Source organism: Lathamus discolor, chromosome 6 (genome assembly GCF_037157495.1).
Source record: "Lathamus discolor isolate bLatDis1 chromosome 6, bLatDis1.hap1, whole genome shotgun sequence".
NCBI classification, from domain to species: Eukaryota; Metazoa; Chordata; class Aves; order Psittaciformes; family Psittacidae; genus Lathamus; species Lathamus discolor.
In genome coordinates, this window is record NC_088889.1 from 89,811,706 (window position 1) to 89,838,278 (window position 26,573).

A 26,573-nucleotide genomic window follows, 5' to 3' on the forward strand; every position below is an offset into this window, starting at 1 on the left:
CTGCTTGGCCGGCGTGTTTTGCTTGCACTAAGTGGCTTGATCTGGTTGATAGAAGAGACTGTTGACAGAGGCATGCCAGCTCTGTGCTGGGTTTGTGGATTCATACACTTGTGCTGTAGACAGACACACCTGGGATGGAGCTGGGAACGGCGAGGAAGCCGCCTCCTGCTTTGGCGAGTTGCTTGTCCAGACCTGGGAGGGAGGTGGGCAGGAGAGAAAGCACAATCTTCTATTTCCCATTCTCTTTTAACCAAGAGTTTTCTTCTTGTTCTTTAGAGCTGTCAGCACCTAATCATTAGGATTAATGAACGTGCACAGAAACATTAGGTTTCCATCGGTGCCGTTTTGTTCTCGGGAAGAGGGAAGTATCTTTCAGCTCCTGCAGATCCTTTATGTTATTCCACCCAGACTTTATTTCTGCCTCGCTCAAGGTTAAAGCTCAGCCAGCATCGCAGCTAACCCAGAACCCTCGCCTCCCCAGCTACCAGATGGCATCCGAAGCATTTCAACTTGCAGCGTTCCTAAACAAGTTGGTTTTAACGCAGTTTCCTCCGTGTTTTACTGCAGTCCCTGCTCCTCTGTATTGAAACCCCAATTCCATGGCAATTTCTCCATGGGAGAAAAGGGCTGGGCTGAGTTGGCAGCGCTCAGCCTGACCTGCCTGTCACTTGAAAGGCAACACCGTACGAACCGGGGCTTTGCTCTGAGTTTCCTTTGTGCTGTTACGCTCTCGTAAGGCAGGATTCCTTCGGAGTTAGGGTTTAAATCCCTGGCAGCGCTACCCGGAGCCAGCTGTAACAGGAGCAGAGCTCCTCAGCTTCAACCCTGACCATCTCCCACCAGCGACGCCCCGTTTCCTTCAATTGTCCCATACTGTTACGATGGGAACAAATATATCCAGGAGGAACTGCAATGGGACCACTGACCTCCTGCCAGCCCGGTTTAGTCATTATCCCCAACGGGAAAGGATGCGTGCTCCAATGCCCAGCTCCCCTTCCCATCACCAGAACGCGCCACCCCAGAACCTTCCCTCATCCATAAGCGCTGTTATTCCTTATTGGCAAAGGGGAAAGCTGCTGTAATCACAGCACGAAAGCGACAGAAGCCGCTTTGGTGCACCTCAACCCACCCACGTCTGGGGGGATCCCCTCTCACCGCCCCTGCTCTCCCCTCAGCAGCCCACAGCCATCCCCTGCCCTCGGCCGCCGCTCTCCTACCACCCTGCCCGGCCTGGCTGCGACGAGGGAGGGGATGGAGGGGATGGAGGGGCCGGGCTGGGGCTGGGGCGGAGGCCGAGGCCGCCGCCGCCTCGCTCCGTTCTTTCCCCCCCTCCCTGCACCGCCCGGGCCGGGGCCGCGCCTCGGGGCCGCGCGCGGCCGCCGGTTCCGCCTCCTCCGCCACCTCCCCCCGGCCGCCGCCATGTTGGATGGTGCGTGTGGGTGTCAAACGCAGCCAGCGGCGGCGGCGGCGGCCGGGACCCGGGACCCCCCCCTCCGCGTCTCCCGCGGGCCGCTCCCCGCTCCTCCCGCACGCAGCGCCAGGTCAGGCCGGCAGCCGCGGGGCGCTCGGGTGCGGGACGGGGATCGCGGACGGAGCGGCGGAAGAGCCTCCCCCCGCCTTTCCCCTCAGCAGCGGGGTGCGGGAAGGGGCCCCCCGGGGCTCGCCTCAGGCAGGGAGCGGGGCCGCCGGGCGGCTGCGGGGTGAGGCCGGCGGCCGGGGGTGGGGTGGGGGGGGTCATGGGGCCGGTGCGGTGTGTGTGTGTGTGGGGGGGTTACCGGGGCTGGGGGGTGGCGGGGCAGCCCCGGCGGGGGTCCGGGGTGTCCTTTGTTGTCGCCGTTGGGTGGGCAGCGAGTTACTGCCCATCATGGCAGCCCGGCGGCGGGGCTGTGGAGCGGGGAGCGCGCCTCCGCGGCCCGGTGCTGCCGGCGGCGGCGGCGGTGGCGGTGGTGGTGGTGGGGGGATCACGATCGCCGCGGCCCTTCGCCTCAGGGCCGGAAGGGTTTTGGCCGCCAGCCTCCGGCCCGAACTTTGGGCCTGGCTTCCCGGGGAAGCCGATGGGGCCGGCCTGAAGCCGCCGGGGCTGCGGGGATGGCGGCGGCCTGCTCCGGTGGATGAGGGGGACCAGCGGCGGGCCGGGGTGTGTGTGTGTGTGTGTATGTGGGGGGGTCTGGTTCGTCCTGTTGTCCCCAGGCCTTTGCGTTATTAACCTTAATTATGGCGGTGTTTGACTTTTTGCATTATTTTCAGTCGTCGAGTCGGTTTGGAGGGTGTGTGGTAGTGCTTTTAGTAATTTTTAAGGCTTTATTTTATGTCTGTATATATTTATTTTATTTCAGTCTTTACCTGCAGTGCCTCTGATGCTACAGATAGGTCTTGGAGAATCAGTGTGCTGCATTACATTAAGCATTATTGTTGCTGGGAACTATACTGAGGCAAGAATTATCACAGGCTATCTAGAATGGAAGTTTCCTATTTTAAAGCCTTATGGCATATTGGTAACGCTGGGTCTCAGTTTTAGTTGGCCCAGGGGTATATAATGCTTCCCCTTTACGAAGTGTGGTATCATCACCAATGTGAAAAGCAAACCTATATTTAACATTCAAATATATTGGACCTGCTTCTTTCTCTTAATCCACTGAGAAAACACCCTGGATTATACACACATGCACGTTTTCAACAGGAGGCCTGAAATACTTGCTCAGATCACTGAGGTGTGTTGTGGATGTTGTGGACTGTGGAGGCTGACTTTAGGAGTTCAAAATGCAGATCAGGCCACAAGATTACGTTTTGATTATTCTCGCCACTGAAAGAAGTGTTTTATGGTAATATGGAGCTCTTGCATAATTCCAGTGTGTTACTGTGTTTTGTGCGAGAGAAGGTCATGGAAAATTGGATTGTTAGGATGTAAAATGTGGGATGTTAGGATGATTTTTTATTAGAAATAGAAGTATATTGTAATACCTTCAGCAAAATACAGCCTATTTAGGAAGCACTTCTAAATATGTTTGTCTTGGCTGATTCTTGGATCCATTATTTTCAAACAAACTCATGTGTAGTGCTCTGTTGTGAAGAATTTAAGCTTTTTGGTACATTTTCTTTCGTAAACGCAAAGCAATGTTAAGCTAGCCAGCTGGAATTGCAGAGATAATCTTCCAAATATTAAATATTTAACTGTTATCAAAAATTATCAAGTACAAATGAACCATGAGTATGCATTCCTGAAGACAAATTCTGATAAGGCTGAATTGACTCCAAGTTACACATCAGGAAGTTTGACTTATGGGTGCTGATTGTAACTTCCTTGATGCCATAAAGTAACTATGTGACATCACCCAGGAATGACGATGGTTCTCCTGTGCAGTGCCTTGTCTTGTATTGATGAATGAAAATGAATATCTGCCTTTAAGAAATGAAATATAACAAGATACTAACAGGATGGGCCTCTCTCTTTAGCAGAACTAATTGACCCATTCCCTAGGTAGGGGCGAAGTAACATTGGAGAATACTTGGGCAAGAGAAGTCTGATTTGCAAGGTACCTGTGGGCCCTGTCCTAATAGGGGATATATAGACAGCCAGACCTGGCTGTCAGGTAGCCTGGTCTCAGATACACATCACATAGTGGATGTAAGACTCGCGTTGTTTTCACATCCATTATTCTTACAGTCATTTTTAATGACTAGTTGACAAACATCTGATGTCCACTGCAAGCAGTGCTATGTAATGTGATGAGCATAAATGAATTCAGCTTGTAGTGACTGCAGCATTATTTACATAACTGGTTAATCATGCTAATTTTGTTCCAGCTGTCAGCTATTTGATTGCTTTAAAACTTGGAGCTTTTAAGAAGCCTCAAATCTTGGAGCACTGCTGTGAGATGCCAAAAGGCCTAATTTGTTACTTCATAATAATGCTGATATTCTTTGCTTGATACAGAAATTGGTGTTTTGTTTTTGTGCTTGAGTGTTGTTTTTTGAGAGAGAGAAATCATTAAATGATAATCTGGTTTAGGAGAAATACATTACAGGGGAGTTATGATATTCATGATCTTGCTTTTTTTAGGTCTTGTATGTGGGATGGGGAAATGGCTATTGCTTTTGCCTGGTCTAAAGGAACATAAGTTACTCTAAAATCTTTATTTAATGACTTGTACTCAGGAAGCAACTTTCAGCTCTTCCAATGCCATATTTGCAGAGCGCTAAATTGTCTCTTGGGATCTTGCTAATAGAAAATGAAAGGTGCCTGGTTTGTCTGAATTTCTGTAATGTGCTTTTTCCACTTTGCTTTGCTCTGATCTGTGCAGAGAGAGTATCGAAACGTACCAGTATCCTGCTGTCTGAAGTGCTTCAAAGAACAGCGGGGTTTTATGTGTGTTTCAGTAGCCTGGCTGCTCATTAAGAAGACATGAGATGCTGTGGAGGAGAACAACATGTATGCTGTCCTCTAGAATAAAACCTGCTAGGTTGAACTGTAGGTCTGCTGGCATTGGTGTGCTTCAGTTTGATTACGTACTGGTATGTGCTGAATAGGAGACCATAAAAATCCCAGAATGAATCAGTTCAGGTGGCTGTTACAAGATTGCTTTCCTGTTCTGTGGTGGGGATAAAGATTTAGAGTGCTTGTATGTCAGAATAAGTGGATTCAGAGGCCATAAACTTCAGGATGGATTTAGAACCAGGTGGCTGTAGCAGTTGAGCCTTTTGGTGAGTGGTGCAGGAGGTCGAAAGCTACGGAAAAGCTGGTTTTGCTTACTTATCATTTTGCAAATCACAGCGTAGTCTTTGGTTTCAAAATGGGGATGTGGTTGATCTTACGACGATGCTCCAAACTGTTGATATGAGGCAAAAGAGGTGGATCAGAGACTTCTAAGGTGTGTTTTATAGGTAGCTAGAGGTTGTAGGCAGGATGTAAGGTGAGAGAATAGCTTAAATTAGTGAGATCAAGTTCCTTCAGACTGTACTAGGTATGTTCAGTTACCACCAGAAGTTAAATGCTTGTAAATATCTAACAGTGGAGCTTGTATGAATTACTATGCTAATCAGAAAATGAGTATTAAAGTATTTTATGTTTTCTATTTGAAATGTCACTGCCAACTGAGAAGTTTACCAGGGTTTGGTTTGTAAATGTAGTTTGTGCATTTTTACATTGAAGTATTACTTTGTGCTGAGTGAAATGCTTTTCTTCTGTATGGATAATTTGTAGCTTCCTTATTTTTTTGTGTACTGTTAGAAATATTGAACTTAAAAATGGATCACAGTACCATTGCCCTGTACTGCATTAATTGTTAATAGTGTGTATATCTGTTTGCATGTCGCTCAGGGCTGTTAACATAAATGCCTCTAACCAGTGCCTGCAGCTTGTGTTCAAGGTCAGACTTGGTCAGCTCATGCTGCCTTGGCTTGCAGGCTGGCTTGAACAAGCTCTTTCCAGGTGGGGAAACATGAGTATGGAGCAGAGGAGAGCTCAGGCACGAGCTCAGGCATGAGCAGGTCTCCACTGGCTGTGCAAGCACAGTGTTGACTGGGCAGAACCCAGCCCAGCCTGGGACTGGCTGCATCTTTGCCTTAGAGACTCCTCTTATCTCACTTTTATGGTGGAGGTGGCTGGATAAAGTTTTAAAGCATCTCAGATGCAGTATGGTGGGTTGGACTAGCTGACCTTTGAAGATCCCTTCCAACCCATACTGTTCTATGGTTCTGTGTTTCATTGTCCTGATGCATACATTTTATTTTCAAGCAATAATTCTCCCATGGTTAGGAGCAGAGCTCCCTGGGCTGCATCAAGTAATTAGTTGTAATTTTGACATGAGACCTGCAGTTTTCTTCCACATTGTTGACTGCTCCTGTCTTTCCTCCAACTGCTGTTTTATTAATGTCTACAGTTGCTGAGTCTTCTGTCATGTAACTGTATAATAAATACTAAATGTATGAGGTATGAGAAGTAGAACAGTTTCGGAGGGTGACCATGCAGTCTGCTTTTGTAGATAAGGTACAAACGTGTCTTTTGGCATGTAGACTTCTCTCCACCTCCTCCTACTCTCTTGCTCTCATAATGACTTGTACTTTGCACATGTGTTCATCTGTTCCAGTGTGTATTTGAAGAGCAGTCCTGGTTCCTCTCTCCAGTCAGGTCATATACGTGTTTCTTACAGCACAGATTTGATCACCTTTAGACCTGATGTTTTGTTGGATGTTCTTTGTGAATGGAAATATCTGTTCTTACCCCTTATGGTAAAATATTAATCTGTGAATCATTTTCTCTTTTATGCTTATGATGCAGCACTCAATGAGCAAATACTTTTACAAATCAACAATATTTCTTTGAAAATTCAAAGCTGTTCATCAGTTTAAAAACCATGCACCTAGAGATGCTTTATGTCCATCCTTCAAGATAGATATGAGAAGACTTGTTTGCCTTGTTTGGTTTTCAGTGTAGTGCTAGTTATGGCTGATTTTGGGGCCTATTGTTCTAGGAGTGATGGACAGTGGAGTCCCTGGGGTCATGGCTAAAATGCCACATCTGTTTCTCTAGAGAAACTCAACAGCCAGACATTGATTTAATCTCCCTGCAGTATAATCTTATAGAGACTTCCCTGCCATTCTGAAGATGTCACATCATGTAATGCCTTCTAAAATGGAACTGGTAGTTTTGCTTGTTTAAAAGCTGAAACCCAAACAGAGCTCAGTGCTTCTGTTTGTTGAGTCTGTTCTCTTTGAGTTTTGCTACAACATCCATTTGTACTCGGGCTAGTTAAAAGTGACAGCAGGGCTGACAAAGGTGCTAGGGGAGGGAAGTTCTTTTATCTTTTTGCTTTATTCACTCTGAAATCATATTAATTTCCAGATTTAACATCAATTTAGTACGTTGTGAACCTTTGCAAGGGCAATGGTGCTTTTGTAGCTTTGCTGGAACAGAGACATTTTAAGAATCTTATTAGTGAATCGTCTAATCTTATTACAACTGCTCCTGGCTGTTTAAATCACTTCCTTGTACTTAAAGAACAATCTGTCACCAGCTCTTTCTTGATTGTAGTTTTTGTCAGATGCAATTTATCCCCCTCTGTGGTTTTATTCTATATATTTCTTTTCCTGGTTGTGCAACCCTTAGGTTGGCAGCAATTTCCTTCCCAAACAGTTCTTCTGACTTCAGTGGGATTAATCGCATGAGTAATTGCTCACTGGTGTAAAGCTTGTACAGATCCTTCTTTGTAGGACCTCATGGATAAACCCCACCAAAATAATGGATATATATAGTCCTAAAATTCCTTAGGGAAAGGCAAAACAAAGTGTTTTTAAAGGTAACTTCCTCCCCTGAGATGCAGGCATGAAAGACTCCCTCAAAGGTATTTCCTTGTAGCTCGGAAATCTGCTCTCGAGTGGCTGGTTGTGAGTTGCTGACTGGGTGAACAGGCCCCAAGCAGCATTTTAGGGTTTTATTTCTTTCTCTTTATTTTGTCTTTCAGTAGTGAAGATTTCTTCAGCCAAAACTGTTGACCCAGTTGCTGCTGTAGCTGCCTTTCTACTTTCAGCTTTGTTTGGACAGGGATGAGGCTTTAGATAACAGCAGTAGGGCAGAGAGATGTTTGATCTAACCCTCTGAAATCAGCCCAAATTTGAGATCATTTGTTAATCCTTATCCTTCAGTTCTAAATAGAACCGTTTAACACACCTGCTTGTTCACGGGTAGATGGTCAAGCAGAATGTGCTGTGGCATGTGGTGTATGTAGAAGAAAGCACTTCGATTATTATTTAAAAAGCAGAACTTTAAGGTTCTTAATTATTCAGTTCCTGACGTTGCTGCAGTGTGACTGGTAGTGTCTGTTCAGAGAGGGATCTTATGTGCATTCCCAGCAGCAGTCAGATCCTGTGAGTCTTTAAATGCCTCTGCCCAGGTGTTTCATCATTTGATTAAAACCCTCTTTCTAAATGACTGTTTGAAAGCATAAGTCTCACATCTGTTCTGTTATCTAATGAAATATTTGCCTTCTGAGCCCATAGTGGCTTATTGCTTGGGTTTATGATTGCTTCTTGTAATACTGCTGCTTGCAGTGATTTTCTTTATTATTGTTTTATTTAAGGGCTTGAAGTGCTGCTAACTAATGAAATGTTACTCTTTTGCTCCTGTTGTTGAGCAGAGTTCATGAAGTTAAACTTTGGCTACTAATTCAGGAGAGCACTTATCAGCAAGTCAAGATAGATAATGCCTCTGTTGGAATGCTTGTGGATGAATAGCACAGGTGACACCAAACACTTTGCTTAGAAGCAAATGCAGATCAGAAATCAATATTTCATATTGTAATTGTAGTTTTCTAGAAGCTTTACAGCTTTATATGTATTTTTAAAGCAGGAATTCCTACCTGCTACTCAGAAGAGCAGAAACTCTGTCGTTGCACTGGATTATAACTATACAGCTCATGGTTTTAATACATTTTCAGCAAAGCAGCTGCTTTCTGAAGTCTTTAAAAGACTGGTACTGGGTGACTCCTGGAAGATACTTGTGTTTATATGTTTACTGGTTCTCTTGGGAAGATTCCACAAGGAAGTAAGATACAGGAATGTTTAGAATTGGCTTTACTTGGCTTTCAGAAGTCTTACATTTTAGAGAAGCTGAAGTAGAAAAGCTTTTGTGGCAGCAAAATCACTTTTAGACTAGTTTGTTGCAGAGAAGCATTGAGGTATGTCATCAGAAGTTCTTTAGTCTGCAAAAGTGCTTCAGCGTTGCATTTCAGATCTACAAATCACTGGCTCCTTTGTGAAGCCCTGAGACAGACTGAAATGAAATGTCTGGCTTTATTTTACGTTTGGCTACCTAGTGGATAATCTTTTGCCTCGCCTGCTGCTTCATGCACACTGAGTACCGTGGTTGACATTTTGATGTCTATCTGCATAGTAGTGTCTGCATCTATTTACTTGCACAATAATACAAACATTAGTATTTGCATCAACTTTGAAAGACAGAACATGTTCTGTAACTGAAGATGTGTAATACTGGGGAGTGCTCTGCATGGTGCAAACTCCCTGGAGTGTTGAAGAGGTGAAGAGCAGCAGCAGTAGGTTTGTAGGTTGTCTTCATCAGACTGTTTCTAATTTGCTTTGGGAAAGGTTTTCTGTTCCACAGTTCATGGTCTAGATCAAGCAAAGTATGTACACATGTACTTCACTTTGAACGTGTGAGAGATCTGTTGCTCTGGGACTGGTCATTGACTTGCAGTCGATGCTGAACACAGCACATTGGGTTTTAGTGCTGTAACTTTCCAGGTGTGAATGCAAGAGACATGCTTGAACATCCTGAATGCACAAATACTTCTGTTATGTACGTGCAGGCACAAAATCCTGCCTAGATGCCTTGGGACAGAGCCAGGTTTTCAGTCTTTATTTCTTTTGCTCCGTTTGGATAATCTATATAATACTATAGTGAGTTTTCCTGTCCCTGGAAATGCTGATTTTCAGTTTTATTTCATTTTCTTATTCAGAAGAAAAATTACAGGAGGAACAAAGTCTGTGCCCATTTTTTGTTTCTTCCTTTCAGTTTATTCTTTATAAAAAGGCCTGAAATACAGTATGAGACTTTCTCTTCTGTTGCACAAATTCGAAGCTTAGAAATGGAGCAGTGGAAGGTGAGTCTTGGGGGCATTGGGGTAAGAGTAGAGCAGAAACACTGGTGTAAGTTGCCTTGGTATTCCACTGTGAGCATGTTATGCTAGCTTGTACTAGGTAGCAGAACTGGTAAATTACATATGTGCGCATATATGTGTGTGTGTGTATATACATATATGTAAAGTGGAGCTTTAGCTGACCAAATATATAATGGCAATGCCCTTGGTGCAGACAAAGCTTTACAATTAAAAACACATTCAGTGCCCATCAAACGTGTGAATTGGATGTGTCTTCGGGTGCCACGAGGCATCTTGTGCTTCCATCAAGCTCGACCAGTCTTGTGTCCAAACTCCTCCTTTAATTATTTTAATATAATATGGTGGCTTTTGCATTTTCCCCTTTCATGGGAATCCAGAGTAAAAGAGAACTAAGCCCTGCCTGCTGCTTACATGCTAAACAGATGCAAATAAGCCCCCTCCCTCCTGGTTGCATCCTCTCCTCATGGGTTTCTACATTGTTTTGATTAAAGCGGTTCTACTGCCAACTCCCAGCCCCGAGGGCAGGTGAGAGGGGGAGAAAAAACCCCATCCCTGATTGCAGCTCAGTGATTAACATATCTTTTGGAGTTTGTAATGTCGTCATTTCAGAGAAAACAAAGTTCCACCAGCTTCACAGGGTCTGGGGTTGTCAGGAAGGCAAACATCAAAGTGGAGAGAAAAGAGGAGTTTATTTAAAATATAGTAGAAAGACTTAAAACAGTCGTGCTAACCTATGAGAGCTATTAAAAATTAAAAACAGCCTTTGAAGCAAAGCATTAAAGATTTAATAGTATTAATTGAATGAAGCCGTGGGAGTTAAGGATGTGTAGACACATGTGTATGTGTTCTAAGACATTAGCTCTATTAAGGAAGCTGAGGTATGGGGAGTTCAATTCATTGTGCTTCATTTATAAGTGCTACCTTAACAAAACCCTTTGTATTCATGGACTTAATGAGTAGACACCATTATAACAAAGTGTAAACAGAAGTGCAGGGGACTTGCTATCATTTTACACACTGCACACTGCAATGGAGCAAAGAAGACCAGATTTGGGATTCCTGAACAAATAAGCAAAGAAGTTTCTAATCTATAGATTAAGGATAATCTTATTTCTTGATATTATTATGTGTGATTTTATTTTCCTTTTAAGACTAAATACCTTTTCTTTTCATTGTTACAAGAATAGTAACTTCATACTGTTGTCCATAACAAGGTTCCTTTCCTTTTATTTACCCAGTGATACTCTGCCTGTAGTCCCACTCTCAGGTACAGGCTTTTTTTGGGTAGCTACACTTTAGTGCTAGTTCATGATGTATTTTCGCTTAAGACTGACTGATTTTGGTTGTTTTTACCTTTTACTGTTTAGAGCTTAATCACTGTTAGGAAAACTTGTTAAGAGAAAGAAGGCGGTCCCTCCATAGCCGTGTAAATAAATAACAAAGAAAAATCAGGGTTTTTTCTTCGCAAAGTCAAAACTCAAGGCTTCATGTATTTGACCTGGATGTTAAGAAGCAGAGAAAAGCCAGATCCTTATGTCACTTGCAGGAAAATGAGCAATAAAGCTGCTTGCAAGTGTGCAGGTGGCACAGCAAAGAAAACTGGTGTCCAGAGGGGAGCAGGAGTTGACTGGCATGGAAATACAGGTGTGTTAGAGGCACAACCGACCTTGTCAAGAAGGATAACAAAATTGAGGGTGATCTTAGTACATTCATTTTTCCTCCTTCAGGAAGATGGTTGCTGACAGCACAAGGCGGCTGTTTGAGCTCTTCTTGCTGCAAATGTAGTTCCTAAATGATTCAGCATGATAGTGTACCCACGCATTATAGCATTATTGATGAATTCATTACCCTCTGTTAGCTGATGGATGTTAATGGGCTAGAATTTCCTCTGTGCGTTTGCACTAGATGGAATGCTCTTAGGAAAAAATAAAGATCAGAAAATGGAGTGGGTGAGTTTTAAAGTTGCTTTCTTGTTCTGTTTATGAATCTAAAGGCAGAGAATGTTATTAATGACTTACATTAAAGCAGTAGTTAATGATCAACAGTGCAAGGCTATCAGGCAGCTATGGGAGGTGCAAATAGTAGTAGTACTACACAGGGGATTTACTTGCATCTTTTTCCTTTCGCGTGTCCCAGGCTATAGTCAGCTGCTTCAGAAATATCAGAGGCTTGAGTTTTGGCTTACACGTGGTAGGTGTTGTCTTCTACGTGTGGACTCTACAGGGCATGTGTAGTCTCCAGGGCACGTACGGAGCTACTGGTTGCAGAGTATCAAAGCTGAGAGGGTATAACATGTTCTCTGCAAGAGCTGACTGGAGGAAAATGACCTTTAATAATGGAACAGGCGCAGATGCTTTTTGAGTAACAAGTCTTTGTCATCCTCTGTGAGAAGAGCAAGCTAGCTCCCACTCAAATCATTTTCCATCTAAATATCCAGAAGAGATAAGGGAGTAGGTAGTATATTACTGTTGAGGATGGATTCAGAAAACTTGAGGAATTGTTATGCTGACAGCTGAAAATACCTGTGTATCTGCATGGGAGGGTGTGGGATTCACTGGCATCATCAAGCCAGAACATTTTTTCCTAATTCCACAAAAATCAACAAAATAATAATAACAAAGCAAAATAATAACAAATCTCTGCAGGTGTGGGTACGGATGATCCTTATTAGTGCCTGAATGAAGGGATTGGGAAGTTCTAAGTAGCATAATAAGGAAAAATCCTTATGTCAAATGTGCTGATTTATTATATTCTTTGGTCTTTTTAGTGAATTGCTTCCATCAAAGATGAACTTAAGAATATAGCTCAGAATCAGAAGTAGACCCAAATGACTAGCAGTATTATTGAGTGCTGTTTCATGGTAAGCATAACCCAGTCTACATCCAGGCTGCTGCTGACAGGGTTGCTATGCTCCTCCTCTGCCCAGCAGAGCTCCTTTGGGATGGAATTGCTTTTCCTGAGGTGATATAGGCATGATAGACAGCTCTGTTAGGAAGAGGGAAAAGAGGCAGGGTTGTTTGGAAACGGTGGTATGTAGAGTATGAAAAAACACAGAGGAATAAGGGGGAAAGCCGAACAAGTGCTGCATGACAGATAGTTAAAAATCAGCACATAAAAGTGGCAGGAGGCAAGATTTTAAGATGTTAACCAATTCTGGAAGAGTAGAAGACCACATTTCCTTCTTTTCTGTGGCTGTCTTCAAGCTGAAGCAAGGTGAATGTGTCGCTGTTACTAGCACTAGGTGGTAAAAGGTGATATCCTAGAAAACTCACCTCTTACAGTTACCTGCTGAAAGCGAGCTCCAAATCTAAGCCATAATCTTTAACTTTAACTACCAATAAGAGCTTTCAAGGCGCAGCTTTACATTTTGCCTGGCGAAACATAACCAGAGTGCTGTTGAATGTTACTTCTCTTTCTTGTGCTGTACTTTAAAGTAATGAGAGTGACTTTGGGATTAATTGCTTTGGTGACCTGATCTGTCAGCTCTCCATCTCCCCCCTGCCTCCCTTGGTGTGTCAGATTAGCTCACTGAACTGATTCTATCTCAAGATCTGGTGTGAGGGACAAGGAGGTGGCATGTGACAGCAGAGCAGGTAGGAGCAGGACGCTGCCTTCAGTAGCAGCCCTCAGCTAGCCAAGAATCAAGTGTAATGTGAAGCCACATCCTCAGTTCCTCTCTGAGCAGCAAAGCCTGGTGTAAAATCCTGGGGTTTGGCCAAATCTTTCCTGCAGTGTGGAACATGGAGGATTTTAAGGGTATATATTTCCTGCTTTACAGTTTTATAGCAACTTCAATTAATCCTGAGCATCCAACTGCATGTAGCTTAATTTCTGAGGGCTAAAGTAACCCTACATTAATTGTTACCAGTCGTGATAGTTGGATTAAGACCATGTGTTGACTTCTCAAGATGAATGTGCAAATCTGGTGGCTGTGAGGGATGGTGCTTGAAGTTTTATGCTGTGGATGGGCATTGATGAATGTAGGTAGGATGTTAAAATCAATCTCCATTTTCTTTACAGGCTTGTAGCTTGTGCTAGCAGCCAGTACAGTTAAGCTGAAGAAAATAGTAGTGTTTGGGATGTATGGACAGATATGGCTTTGCAGATGGTGCACTGTTCTTTGAGCAGTCCTTTTCATTAAAAATTCATGTCCTGAAAGTATTCATTAGGCTCAGCTTCTACCAGTAGTAACATGGAGAATTAAACCTTTGTCATGATGAGCACTTGCCTTTGGCCTAGTGGATTTATTAATGTGGTTTTGTGTCTGTGGTGTGTAGGTGGGGAGGAGGCACTGCACACAGTGACGTCTGCTTCATAATAATAAAGTGCAAACTGAATTTGGTTACTGAAGTCATTGGATAATTGTAAGTAGCAGGTACCTTCCCAAAGTATCAAGTCTGATATGTGAGCATAGATATATATAGATCCAGTAGTACTTGTCAGCTTTGAGTTTTAAAAGCTGCAATTGTATAAGAAAACACTGTGGCTTAAAGAATGCAGGAAGCATTTAGTGGTCTTGCAAGCTTTTAGGTTGTGTTATTTGCAGTTGCTCCTGTATTCAAGCTGATCTAATCGGGCTCTGAGCTGTTGGGAGAGAAGATGTAACAGCTTCCCTTCAGCAGGTGCCTGTCACCCACTAAGCAGCCTAAGTGACAAGGTTCTAAGACCCATCTTCTGGCAAGAATATCAGATATCTTCCAGAATGGAAATAAGGAAGGAGAGAAATGTCTCCTACTGTCTTTAATTCAGTTGAAAATGCTACTTAAATATACCCAGTGAGCTGAGTTGATTTCACATTGGTACCTTTTTGTTAAGGCGCGCATTGGGTGATACCTTTTTTTTCTACTTCTCTATTTGTGAGAATAAAAGACAAAATGCTTCCATTCAAGCAGGTAATCCCCAGAGCACAAACTCCTTTTGAGAGTTTGGGAAGGTGTTTTCACAGCCGCCTTGGATTAATTTGCATTTAGAACTTTAGGTTCAGTGCATAATGGCTTGACCTTACTCTGTCTGTAATTCTGCAATACTCTTACTCATTACACAGCTGGTACTTGCTGTATTACTGCTGAAAAATAGACTGAGATGTGCATAAAATGCAGGTAGTGCCGTCAGTGCCACTTGACCCCACCACAGAAGGAGGAATGTGTTATTTTTAAAGGGATGTTGGAAGCTTGTAAGCCTAAAATTAGATCTCCAGTAGTAGGTCAGATTTGGATCTGTTTGTAGTGATCTCCATGGCTCTTACAGGGGCTGTTCCTTTTTGCAGCACTTCAGAGCATATTTGCAGCTTCTTTGCATGCTGTCAATAATTCCAGTTGCATTACAGGCTGCAAAATGAAATACTACTTGATGATCTTAAAGGTATTTTCCAGTCTAGTTGAGTCTGTGATAACTGTGAGTGTCAAAGCACCGGCAACTCTGGTGTGGTGGGTCCTGAATTAAAGCTACCAGATAGAGCTGAGAATACAGCAGCGCTAAGTTTCTACTCCTTGTCCCCTCTTTATGTAGACTCGGAGAAGTGAGATAAGCTCTCCATTAAGCGCTAATGTTGCCCAGGTAATTTAAGTAGACCTGTAGTCAGAAAAGGTGTTGCAGAAAAAACCTGATTTTGCATCTGTGTATCTATTTTATGGCTGTACAAGCTGGAGTTGCTCTCTGTGAGGCTGAGGCATGACTGTAAAATCAATGTAGGATCTAACCTTGGGCTTCATGAATATGCATAAAGCTGCAGGAGAGTTATCTTCCAGCATTAACTCTTTGAATAAAGAAATAATTTGGCCACCTGCTGGCTGTGAAAGCTGACCTTGTTCTCTCATTTGTAAAAGGGAGTGGAAGGCTTCCAAAACTTTGAATTTTGAACCATTTCCTCTTCTGAGAAATGACCCTGAAGAAGACAAGCATTTCAGCTGTGAAAAATGGAAATGAAACCTTTCTGCTGGAGTTAACCCTGGTCTTCAACCCACTTGCCAATCTGTATTTGTAACTCATTTCCTAAATAATGTTGAAGCTTGAGGAAGGGCATTGATGGTAATTTCAGTGTCTTCACTTTACTGTTTTCTTCGCATGAATTGATGTTTTCTCTGCTGTACAATGACAAGAGGGAGCTAATAAGTGTGGTGCTTGTTGGCTTTTATATATAGTGCCAAGCTTCTGTGCTTCCCTTAGTACCCTTCTCCAAGTGACCACAATGTACAGTTGCGCCTCTTCCTGTTTGGTTTTGGGAACAGTGTTTGTATTGCAGTTAGGGGATCGTACTGTAGGCAGTATAATGATACCCTCTGGTCATCCAGTTCTGTAAGAATTATGTATGAATAGGGAAAGGAAAAAGGGAAAGAGAATAAGCGATGTTTGAACATTTCTCTGTGGGATCCAGTATAAGGAAAGTCTTTGCTCTCCTTTTTTTCTGGATTATTATATTGAATTTTAAATAAAGGCTTGTGCTTAATTTCTTTTTATCAAACATTTCTGGTTTGCGTAAAGTGGGGCTTGCTAAAAGCACAGTGGGTTTGGGTTTGTGCAAATGATGAGCTATCGCAAGAAAACCAGGATGTGAATTTACAGTGGGGGGCAACGGGGATCCTTTTTCCTTGCCACAAATAGATGCTGACTTACTGGTAGGATTGGGGTCATGTTTGAGTGCTTGCTTTTTGCTCTGTGCAGGTATGGTGTCACTGTCTGTCTGTCTGGGGGAACTTCCTTACTCAGCATCTGGCAACGCTTTCCTCTTAGCCTCATTCTTTGCAGACTGGTAAGAAGCGCTCTCCACGCCTTGGCTTCTCCGATTTATCCTGGAATTCACCAGGTCCCTGAGGGATCCCTGGCACTGTCACTCCAGCCTGATAGCAAAGAGAGCAGATTGGGATGGAAACTTGTAGTCATCTTTTCATGTAGCTCATGAAAGGGGGGATATTTTTACGTAGATCAACGTGTCTGTAGAGATTGCCTCAAAATCACAGAATGAGTGAATTATCTGCTTTCAAAACCTACTTTTCATGTGTGTCACAGTAAATGTCTACCACATGTTGTCTATAATACCATTAAAACTTTATACAAATTTCTGGTGAACTTCTTACGTTTAATGCTAATTTTCACACTTTTTATTGCCCATTCGATATGTATTTCATGTGTTTCTGGTCCATACTTAGCTGGCCTGTGTCTGTATTTACCTATAGGCTTGATCTGAAGGGCATTTTATCAGTGCAGACAAACGCTGGTTTGAGTTTTACATTCCAGGGAGCTGAATGGCTTCTGCTGTCTATAGGTGGATTTATTTGTATGGCTCTTTCTTTGAACTAAGTTTATGAAGGATTTTGTGGCTTGGCTTCATTTCTGTGCTAGTTTTAGCAAATTAAAGATGGTTTCCTCCTGTAGATGTTATTTACTGAATTCAACCTCTTGTGAGAGAGAGCTGTTGAGAGGTTCACTCAAGATTTCCTTCTGTCTCTGTTGTGTATAGAAAAGCACCATGAGAATTCATTTGGGTTATTTGTGTAATGAAACTATTGGAATAGGAAAAAGGAAATGGAGCATTCCCTTCCAGGTTACCTGTGGTAGCACAGGTAAGCATCACCTTCTTGTTTTGTGTCCTTTTCCATCTATTTAAAGATGACAATGTAGTTCGAAACCAGAGAAAATGGCTTGGAGGGACCAAGGAAGAGAAAACAAGGAAGGCTCACCCAAGCTGAACAAGACCAACTCCCTCTTCCGCTCTCTGTTGAACCTTTTAAAGAGCTCTGTTCAAGCTGATCCCTTTTCCTGTTGTGAGCAAAGAACAGCAGCTTTCATCAAGCAGTTTCCTTTCTGCTTTCTTCGCAACTGTAGTGTTAAAAATGCAAACTCACTTTTGCTGACGTTGCAAGTGCATTGTACTTCCTGGTGGTTTGTTGGGCGAACTTAATTCAATGAGGTCTTTGGGGGGGGGAAAAAGCCTTTTTGGGTAAGTATTTGATCATGCGTTAGAAATGGTTTCTCACTTTCATGCAGTGAGGCTATTTGGCTTTCAGATCTCTTTAATCATAAGATTGGCTGTTACAGTGCCCCAAGACCTGTAAGAATCAAGTAAAACGTGTCTTTGGTGTGGTGTGGAAGCAGAAGGTTTGTAAAGGAGATACTGAAAGACACACAGGGTTCTTAGTGAGGGTTACTGCTACTGCCGGAACAGTTGCCTTGAATATTGGTACAGCTAGATGGGAGGTAGATGTCCATCTTTCCACTTCACTTTTAATGCAGTAACATGAAGTTTAGAACAAATTGTCTCCAGTGGGTGAAAAGTAGAATAGGATTAGAAAATATTTCTTTCAAGAAAAGGGAAGAATAGATGTTAATGGGATCCTCATTAAATGCCTTTGTTTCCATGAATCAAAGACACAAAGGTAAAGAACCACACCAGCACCAATGGCCTGATGGTTTTCCAGTCTGTTACAGGATAACAAGTGAAATCTTTAATTTTCTGGAAGAGTGAAAAATGCTCCTTTCACTTAATCCAGTGTGTTTTCTCCTTGAAATGTGTGCTCTACAGCTGTTTTCCCAAAGCTCTACTCCAGACTTACTCTCTGCTAGTAGCCTTCTTCAGAAGCTTCGCCTAAGCAAAGCTTCCAGTTTGGGGAATGGTGCTGCCATGCGTTTGGCTTCCGGCACATCTGTGTGCTCCAAGCTCCCTTGCTTTTGGGCTGAAGCTTTGTTGGTAATTAACCTAATAAATCCTAAATGTAAACAAAGTGTTTCCCAAATCCAAGGTTCTGTCCAAACCATTTCTGCGCTTGGTGAGGCTGTAACTTTGCTTCTGCTTCTTGCCTGCGCTTTACAGCTAAATGAAGGAGAAGAATTCATGGCTTTGCTAGAGGCTGTGTGGAGAGCACAACAGGGCCTTGGCTCCTGCCTTTTTGTTTGTTTGGTTTCTTCTTTTAAACCAGGTGTATGAGTTCCTAGTGTGTGTAGTTGGGCAGGAATGAAAGCTCTTTGCTTTCTGATGCTGTTTTCTGGCAGCTTGAACAGGCTTCTTCAAAAGCAAGACCAGGGTTCGATCATTTTTATGCTTCTCATAGCCTGCCTTGCAGCAGCACTTGTGACCGTGTTGCTCTGCAGCCTGCTCACCTCTCTGATAACAACAGAAAACAAACCAGTGCTCAAGAACTCATTTTCTACCAGACTTTAAGTTGATCAGTTCTCCTGTGCTGTTGTGTGAGTGCTAGATTTGATGCAACAGAGAGAAGGGGGAAGCAGTTGCAGGGTTGGGAGGCCACTGGGTTTGGTGCTGGCTTACCATTGGCTTGGTGTGGCTTGTGACATTGCACCTTGATCGTCTGTGTCCCTGTTTATGTTGTGATTATGATTCATTCCTCAGGTATTTATTTCACTGGCCAAGTTGGAGGTGTTTAGGACTAGTAGGTGTTGCCATGTACTGTAAAATTTACCTTTCCAAACATCATACGTGGTGTTGCAACAGTCTTCTTTCAAAAGCTTGCGAAGTTGGAACGAGTAGTAAACCAAACTTCTCTGTTCTTCTTTGGTTGGGGAGGTACACACAGGTGAGGCATTTGCTTGTATATTTTGGTCTCTTAGAGGCCTCTCATCCCTGGCCTCTAAAGAAACAAAACTCGTAAGACAAGAATGGTTTTCAGAGATTTACAGTGGGTTAAAAGACAGGAAGCAGGGTTAGGAGTAAATGGTTGTTTCTCACAGAGAAAGGCTATTCCAAGTGAAGTGTCCTGCCCAAGATGAGTGCTTGTGCAAATACACCCTTTTCCAGATGATTTCTGAATAATAAGATGGCCAAATTGAACCAAATCAGTCAAATCTGAAATGAATTTTTAACTGAAGGATGGAAGATCTGCTAAGTGGTAAAATGGTAGTTGAAATGGCCTTAAAACATTTGCACAGGGAGAGGAAATGCCCCTGGTTTCATGTGTACGAGTAGAGGCACAACTACCAAAAGACAAGTAGACTTTAGGAAGTATTTGATAAAGAATAAGGAATCCTAAGTAGTAAATGACTGTGTTGTGATACGAACTTGTTACTGCCAACTCTGAAGTGCAGAGTGCTTGGAACCGTGTGTATCTTAAGAAATAGAAGTGTAATATGTGCACGGAAAGAGATGATTTGAGATACGGAGCAGCTTCTAAATAGAGGGATTGAATTTTGGGAGATCCTCACTTCAAATGGAGTTGGCCAATTCCCATAAAATAATGAGTGATGTAAAGAAGCTGAAAGTGATTTGTTCTTGCTTAAAAAGCATCCCTTCTGTCTGCAGCTCGGGAGATAAATGTCCAAGGTTAGAATAAGCTGAAGTACTTGTGCAGTGTGGACACTGCACTGCTGTTGTGTACTTGCTGAGGGTGAAATGGGAAACACGAGTGGCTTCCAAAAAGGGGTCGGAAGGACCACTGTGTGCCTATTGCAGGCTATAGAGTCTCTGCCAAAGGTTGCATCTGAGATGCCCAAGACATCAGGCAAGGGAATATATATGTTCTTATAGTCTTTACATGATGATTTGTGTCTGAGGATGTTGGGCTTGGTGGACATTTTATCAAACTGATGTAGGAGGTTTTGATTTTATGTTATTTAGTGCTTCGCTGGTCAGGTGACAGGCTCAGCCATTATTGGTGGGGGGTGTATTCTTCTGATCTGGGATACGTATCATCAGTACATCAGTGTTGGTATATGCTTTTATGTTAAGAAAGTCATGACAGGGCTGCATGTGGTCCAAGCTGACACTTAATTCTGCTTTCATTCTAAATGGCAGCAGAACAATTTGAAGAATGATAACAATGTTAGACTGGAAATCTGTGCTTGCTTCTCTCCAGTGCCTTTTGTAAGTGATACTGTTGCTTCTTCAGTGTTTGGAGAAACATTGTTGGAGGACATCTTGACTGTGTAATCCCTATTAAACATGGCAAGTTCCCTAACAGGATCGGTGCTTAGTCTTCATGCAACTGGCGAATATCAAAGACTATTCTGTGTTAATGTAATAGCAAAATCTGCCAGTTTACTCCAGTAATGTATTCTGAAGCTTAATAGGCCTCTGTTTACTTGAAACAGTGACCTTAAATAGCTAACTGAAACAGCTTTCCAGCTCCACAGCTTGCCCTTGGGGGTTCTTGCCAGTCATTTTGGCTTTACAATTCCATTTTCATATAATTAAAACTTCTGTGCTGTGTGGAAGACGCACAGAGCAGAAGCTGTGGATGTCCTGAGCGTTGTCAAACGTACAAAGTGAATGCATTTGGAAAAATAACTTCTCCTCTAATCTGCTTAGCATTTAAAGGTCACCTTCAGTTGGAGGGTGTTGTTCTGGTGCTCATTTCACTGTGTCTCAACTGAATGCAAAGCCTTCTTCAAGATCTTTGCCCTGATACTGAGCGTGCCTTAAGCTAACACGAGGTTTCAGGTATAGCTTGGTTAATTTTGGGGCAGTTTGCTTATTCTCTCAGTACTCAGATTCCTGCAGCAGTGGTGGCAGACTGCACTTGTCAACTAGAGGGAAGTTAATAGCTGCTAAGCATGGAATTTCTAATGTAGTTTCGCCTCTCTACAAGCCAGCGTGGTAATTTCTGTAATTAAAAATCCTAGGTAGGTTTTACCATGTTGGAAACTGAATCACTAAGTGATTTCTTGGACTTGGTTTCTGTTTTGCTTGTAGAATTTGGCATCTGCATAAGCCTGGACACCTTCTTGCTTTTGTTTTGTTCAGGTTTGCAATCTAAAGTGTTTAGTATTACTTGTGAGAAGAAGAATAGTTTCCAAAATCAAATGTCTCAAAGAAATTCAAGGAGGAAATTCATCAGTTACACTTCTGAGTAATTTTCCTAGAGTAGGTTGCTTTGCATGTAGGAACAATTAAAGACCCAACTAACGTGCTTTGTCTTCTTTCCTTATGCAGGTCATGATTCTCATTTTCTCTTGTCATTCTCTTGAAGAGAGGAAATGATTGTAGTGGAACGTGTTACAAATAAGCCACTGATCCGGAGCCTTCTCAGTGCAGAAGCATTGATAGAAGAGCAGATATAGCCCTTCCCTTGTTTGTGTTCTGGGATCTGTCTTCTTAAAAAGGGAAATAAAGATGACGACTTCGTCTATTAGGCGGCAGATGAAGAACATCGTGAACAATTATTCAGAGGCCGAAATAAAAGTTAGGGAAGCAACTTCCAATGACCCATGGGGTCCTTCCAGTTCGCTCATGACTGAAATAGCAGATCTGACTTACAATGTGGTGGCCTTTTCTGAGATTATGAGCATGATCTGGAAACGACTGAATGACCATGGCAAGAACTGGCGACATGTGTACAAGGCCCTGACTCTCTTAGATTACCTGATCAAAACTGGTTCGGAGCGAGTGGCGCAGCAGTGTAAAGAGAATATTTTTGCTATCCAGACATTGAAAGATTTTCAGTATATTGATCGAGATGGTAAAGACCAGGGCATCAATGTGAGGGAGAAATCCAAGCAGCTGGTCTCTCTTCTGAAGGATGATGAGCGACTCAAGACAGAGAGGGCCCAAGCCCTGAAGACCAAAGAACGCATGGCTCAGGTGGCCACTGGAGTGGGTAGCAATCAGATCACCTTTGGCCGTGGCTCCAGTCAGCCAAACCTATCCACCAGCTACTCGGAGCAAGAGTATGGAAAGTCTGGAGGATCCCCAGCATCTTACCATGGCTGTAAGTACAAATACAGAGACAAAAGAGGGTTTTCTTTGTTTTCTTTTGAGAGATTTTGTACTCTCTATGACTGCCTGGGGGTGGCTGGTTTCTTCTCTGAAGGAACAAGGATTAGGAGAAGAGGAAACAGCCTCAAGCTGCAGAAGGGGAGGTTTAGGTTGGATATTAGGAACAATTTCTTTCCCAAAGGGTGCTCAGGCATTGGAACAGGCTGCCTAGGGCAGTGGTGGAGTCACTGTCCCTGCAAGTGTTCACAAACTGTGTAGATGAGGCCCTCGGTGACATGGTTTAGTGGTGGCCTTGGCCGTGCTGGGGTGAAGGTTTGACTTGATGATCTTAAAGGTCTTTTCCAACCCAGTTAATTCTATGATTCTAATTTGCTTTCAGGCGTGAGAGTAAATAGTGCCTACTAGGAGGATTAGTATGCTGACTGCAAGGAGCCTTTTGCACTGGCTGAGTCTCTGTAGATCTGCTCAGTGGCAGTAATGTCTCTTCAAATGACTGGTTAAATATTTGTTTTGGAGAGGATGTGTGTATTGATGTGCCTCAGTTTAAAAAGCAGTTGTTTACTGTCAGTTCCCCGAGGTAGCATTGTCAAGCTGCTTTTGTGAACACGTTCCAGTGTTTGGTGTGATAAACCCCCAATCTCAGTAGGAAGATTGTGAATTGATTTTGGTTTGTTTGTTTCTGGTTTTAAAAGTACTTGGAAACTTGATCTGTTGAGTTCTTTAGGTATCATTCGAGAAATGAGGACTACAGAGTATTTCCTGCATCATTTCGCTACTTTCTTTCTGATGCTGCTGTTTTACTTTGGGAAGAGTATCGGTGTTTAATTTCCTTTACTGCTTGCCCAACAGTTCTTAGAGTAGTAATGCTTTGAATGTGTCTTATGTTTAAATATTTAGACTATCAGCAATTGCTGTACAAGTATCAGTACTAAACACTGTGTTTCATTCTTAAAAACTTAACATAGTGATGTGGGAAGAACGGATTCTTTATAACACTGCTTGAGGGAACTCCCTGTCGTGTTAGGAAGAGGCCTGATTTGGCACTAAATCCTTCTTAATATAAGTAATGATTTGATGAAAGCTGCTTTGGCTGGAATGTCAGTGGTTGTGGTCTAATTCCGAAGGAAAAATCTTGTCTTTAAATGAATGCTTATAGTGTGTGGAGGACTGTAGCTGAGCCAGTGTGGGGAATCGATTGAGCACCAGTTGGAAGAATCTGCAGTTTGTCATGTCCTGTGTCCTGAAGAGCTGCTCAAATTATAAATCCCTGGATGGGGTCAGTACCCCCAGCGTGGGTTTCTGTGGAAGGCAATAGGATGTAGCAGGACAAATGAAGCTAGAGATGAGGAAAATCTCTGTCCATGTAAAGCTGTGGAGAAGAACAGGAAAAGTTGTTTCAAAAGGAGATACTTTTAGGATACAGGGTTCCAAAAAAGTGCATCAAAGTTTCCAGGTATGCGAATGTTCATTTTAATGAGCAGTGGATTAACAAACATCATAGTTTTTCTGCAATAACCACACATGAGCATTGATTCAGTGTGGATTTTTAAAGGAGAACATGTATATTGTTATGACAGCAATAATGTTTTTGGCTTTTGAGGTCTGTAGCTCTATAGACTGCAACAAAAGTTCTTAATTTAGGAGATAGTTTGAAATAATGTTGCTTTTAACTTATACTGATGGATTGCAGTAATAGTCACTAAGGTTTGCTGAGCACACTTTCGGTTTGTTCCACAGGGTTATTTCTTCACCAGGTCTTAACTGTAATTAGTGCATGTAACTATTTTTTGTCATGTTAAATGCTACCAGAGGCTTCAAACTGTTCCTCACAGCAGGGATTAAGCAATGCAGGGTGTGTTCCTGAATTGGTGTGCCTTGGATACTGTAAGGATTGTGATGGGGGATGAGATGTCAAGAAGCAAGTATGGTTATTCTGTCAGCACAGGGTGTTGATTTACTGGATACTCTCATTTGCCTGCGGATGACTTTGATGTATATCTCTCTTTGCAGGATTGCTTTTGAGGTAATGATTTCTTAATCTATCTTTCTCCTCCCCCATAAGCATGTAGCTAAGAAGCTTTAGAAATCTCAGGGTTGTTTTTCCCTTTGGGTTCTTCCCCTGTTGTAGGCTCCCCTGGACTGAATTCTCTATCAGCAAAAATGCAGATGATTGTTGGTTTTTATGATCTGTATCTTTTGACGTTCTAATGATTCTTCTATGGTTTAATTGAGTTTAGCAAAGCAACCCAGCACCTTACAAAACAGCTGTGCTAAGTGCTTCAGATAATGGGAAACTTTGTCCTTCATCTGAGGAAACAGAGAAAGGACTTTCATCAAAATCCAGACCTTTAATCTCTTACATAAATTCTTGTTATTCCTGTGCCTTCTAAATTTAATGGGAAAGATGCTTTTCATTATTTAAGGTGAAAAAGTTTGTATCCATCCTGTTTTGTTTTATTCTAGAATGAGAGCCTTCTTTTGTTCTGAAAATATGGATTGGGTGTAATATGTAAAAGGCATTAAGTTATGCTGAGCTCCTGGGAAATCCTCTCCTTATAACAGTACTAAGATGCGGTTGCTGTACTGTGTATTCTGGCAGAATTCTCTTTCATTCCTCTGAGCCTTTGAAGAGGAGATCAGAGGCATTTAGATTTGCGACCTATAGCATGAGATTTGCCTATTAAAAATGTACATCCACCCTCTTTGCTAAATGTTGAGCATGTCTTAGGAACATTCAAATGGAAATGAAGTTTGGGAAAGTTTTAACAACAGCCTGTTCACCACCAGAGCGAGATGAAGTGTTTCATCTCTCAGTGGTTTGATATTAGCGTGTTTTACTTCTGGTCCTTGCTGGATGCAGTGGGTGGGGAATGCAGGTTTTGGGAATGCATTCCCCTTACTTGAACAAGTTGTGTTTGGCTATAAAATCTTCTCTTTTTTGATACTTCCCTGCTGAAGAAAAGCAGCTTGAGCCCATTGGAAGAGCTTAATGGTTTCTCCAGGACAGATCACTAGGGGAAGAAATAACTTCCAGTGGATAACATGTCTGCATTGTGTGTGAGGGATCTCTTCCTCCTCCTGTCAGTTACTCAAAGTGCAATATTAGATACATCAGTGGACCCATTTCTATTCCATTTCTTCAGGGTGTTGCTTTAGCTCACTGTATAGCATTGGCTGTAAGCATCAAACTACTGCTCTTCTCTAGCTCCTTAAGCTGGTGTCTGACAGTGCACATAGGAATGAGGTTTTGTATTTGATGTTGAGCCAGAAAGGTTTTTCTTGTAGAGTTGCTAGTCTTTGTGTCCCAAATTTATCCCTTATGAGAAAATAAAAGCAGTATGGATAGCCTGTCCAGAATTCAAGATGCAGAGGATCTCTTGACTGATGCACCATCATCCCGCAGTGCTGCAGGCAGGACACACTGGTAAATAAGGACATTTCTCCCTGTCTCCTCTCTAATATTTTCATCTCATTTCTAACAATCCTTTAGAATCCATGGAAAGTGAAGTGGTGAAGTCTGAGAGGTTTTAATAAAATCCTTTTCCCCAAAGCTTTGCCTTGATGGCTTTGTTGGCCCTGAAGAGCTGTGTGCTGTAAAGCTTGTGTAATTCTAGGGAGTGCTTTATTACTCACTATCAATGCAAACATTTGTAAAAGTATCACTGTGGCTTTGCTATCTGGTCTCATAATCTGTGAATTGAAGCCAAGAGAGAGATTGTAAAGCTGAACCAAAATAAAGCTCCTCCCAGTCTCCATCTTGTCAACATACTGGGGACAGTTGGCTGTCTTCCTGCTTTAATCCAACAGCAATATATATATTTACATTAGGAGCTATTAAATATGCCATGACAAAATACATAGAAGTTTGTATTTCTTTTGGGTGATGTGTAAGTTGTATGGAATTGCATGAAATCTGATAGCAGGTTTTATTTCATCTTAAAGGAATGTTCTTGTGTGGTGCTGAAATAAACCTACTGGGGAGAGGAGGGGATATGAGGTCAGCATCTGAGATCTTCTGGGGGCTGTAGTTCTCTACCCTCAGTCTGGTTTTGTATCTAAATATTGTCTTTATGCTAGTCACCCAGTGGTGCAAACCTCTTGTCATTAGCCTTGTTTCATCTCCAGCTGACCACTTAAATAGGATTCTGGATTTATGGCTGTGTAGGGAAAAGTAGGGTATTCTTAATATAGACCTCTTGAGTCTGAACTGTGATGCTGTTTCAAGCCTGGGAGTGCATTTGGAGTTTACTGGTCGTGATGAAGTCCTTCATCCTGTTGGA

General features: G+C 42.6%; 1 protein-coding gene across 4 annotated transcripts in view; it reads left to right on the forward strand.

Moving 5' to 3' along the window:
- Positions 1-1,426: 1,426 nt before the first annotated feature.
- The window catches only part of EPN2 (epsin 2), a 45,703-nt gene continuing 20,556 nt past the window's right edge, over positions 1,427-26,573 (forward strand). For 2 of the 4 annotated variants that reach the window (XM_065684730.1, XM_065684733.1), the window contains exons 1-2: positions 1,427-1,541; positions 21,511-22,285. In XM_065684730.1, the coding sequence (XP_065540802.1) occupies positions 21,691-22,285 (595 nt within the window). In that variant the 5' untranslated portion in view covers positions 1,427-1,541; positions 21,511-21,690. Of the gene's footprint in view, positions 1,542-1,614; positions 1,701-21,510; positions 22,286-26,573 lie in introns of those variants that run through there. The other 2 variants (XM_065684732.1, XM_065684731.1) reach the window with 2 other exon arrangements.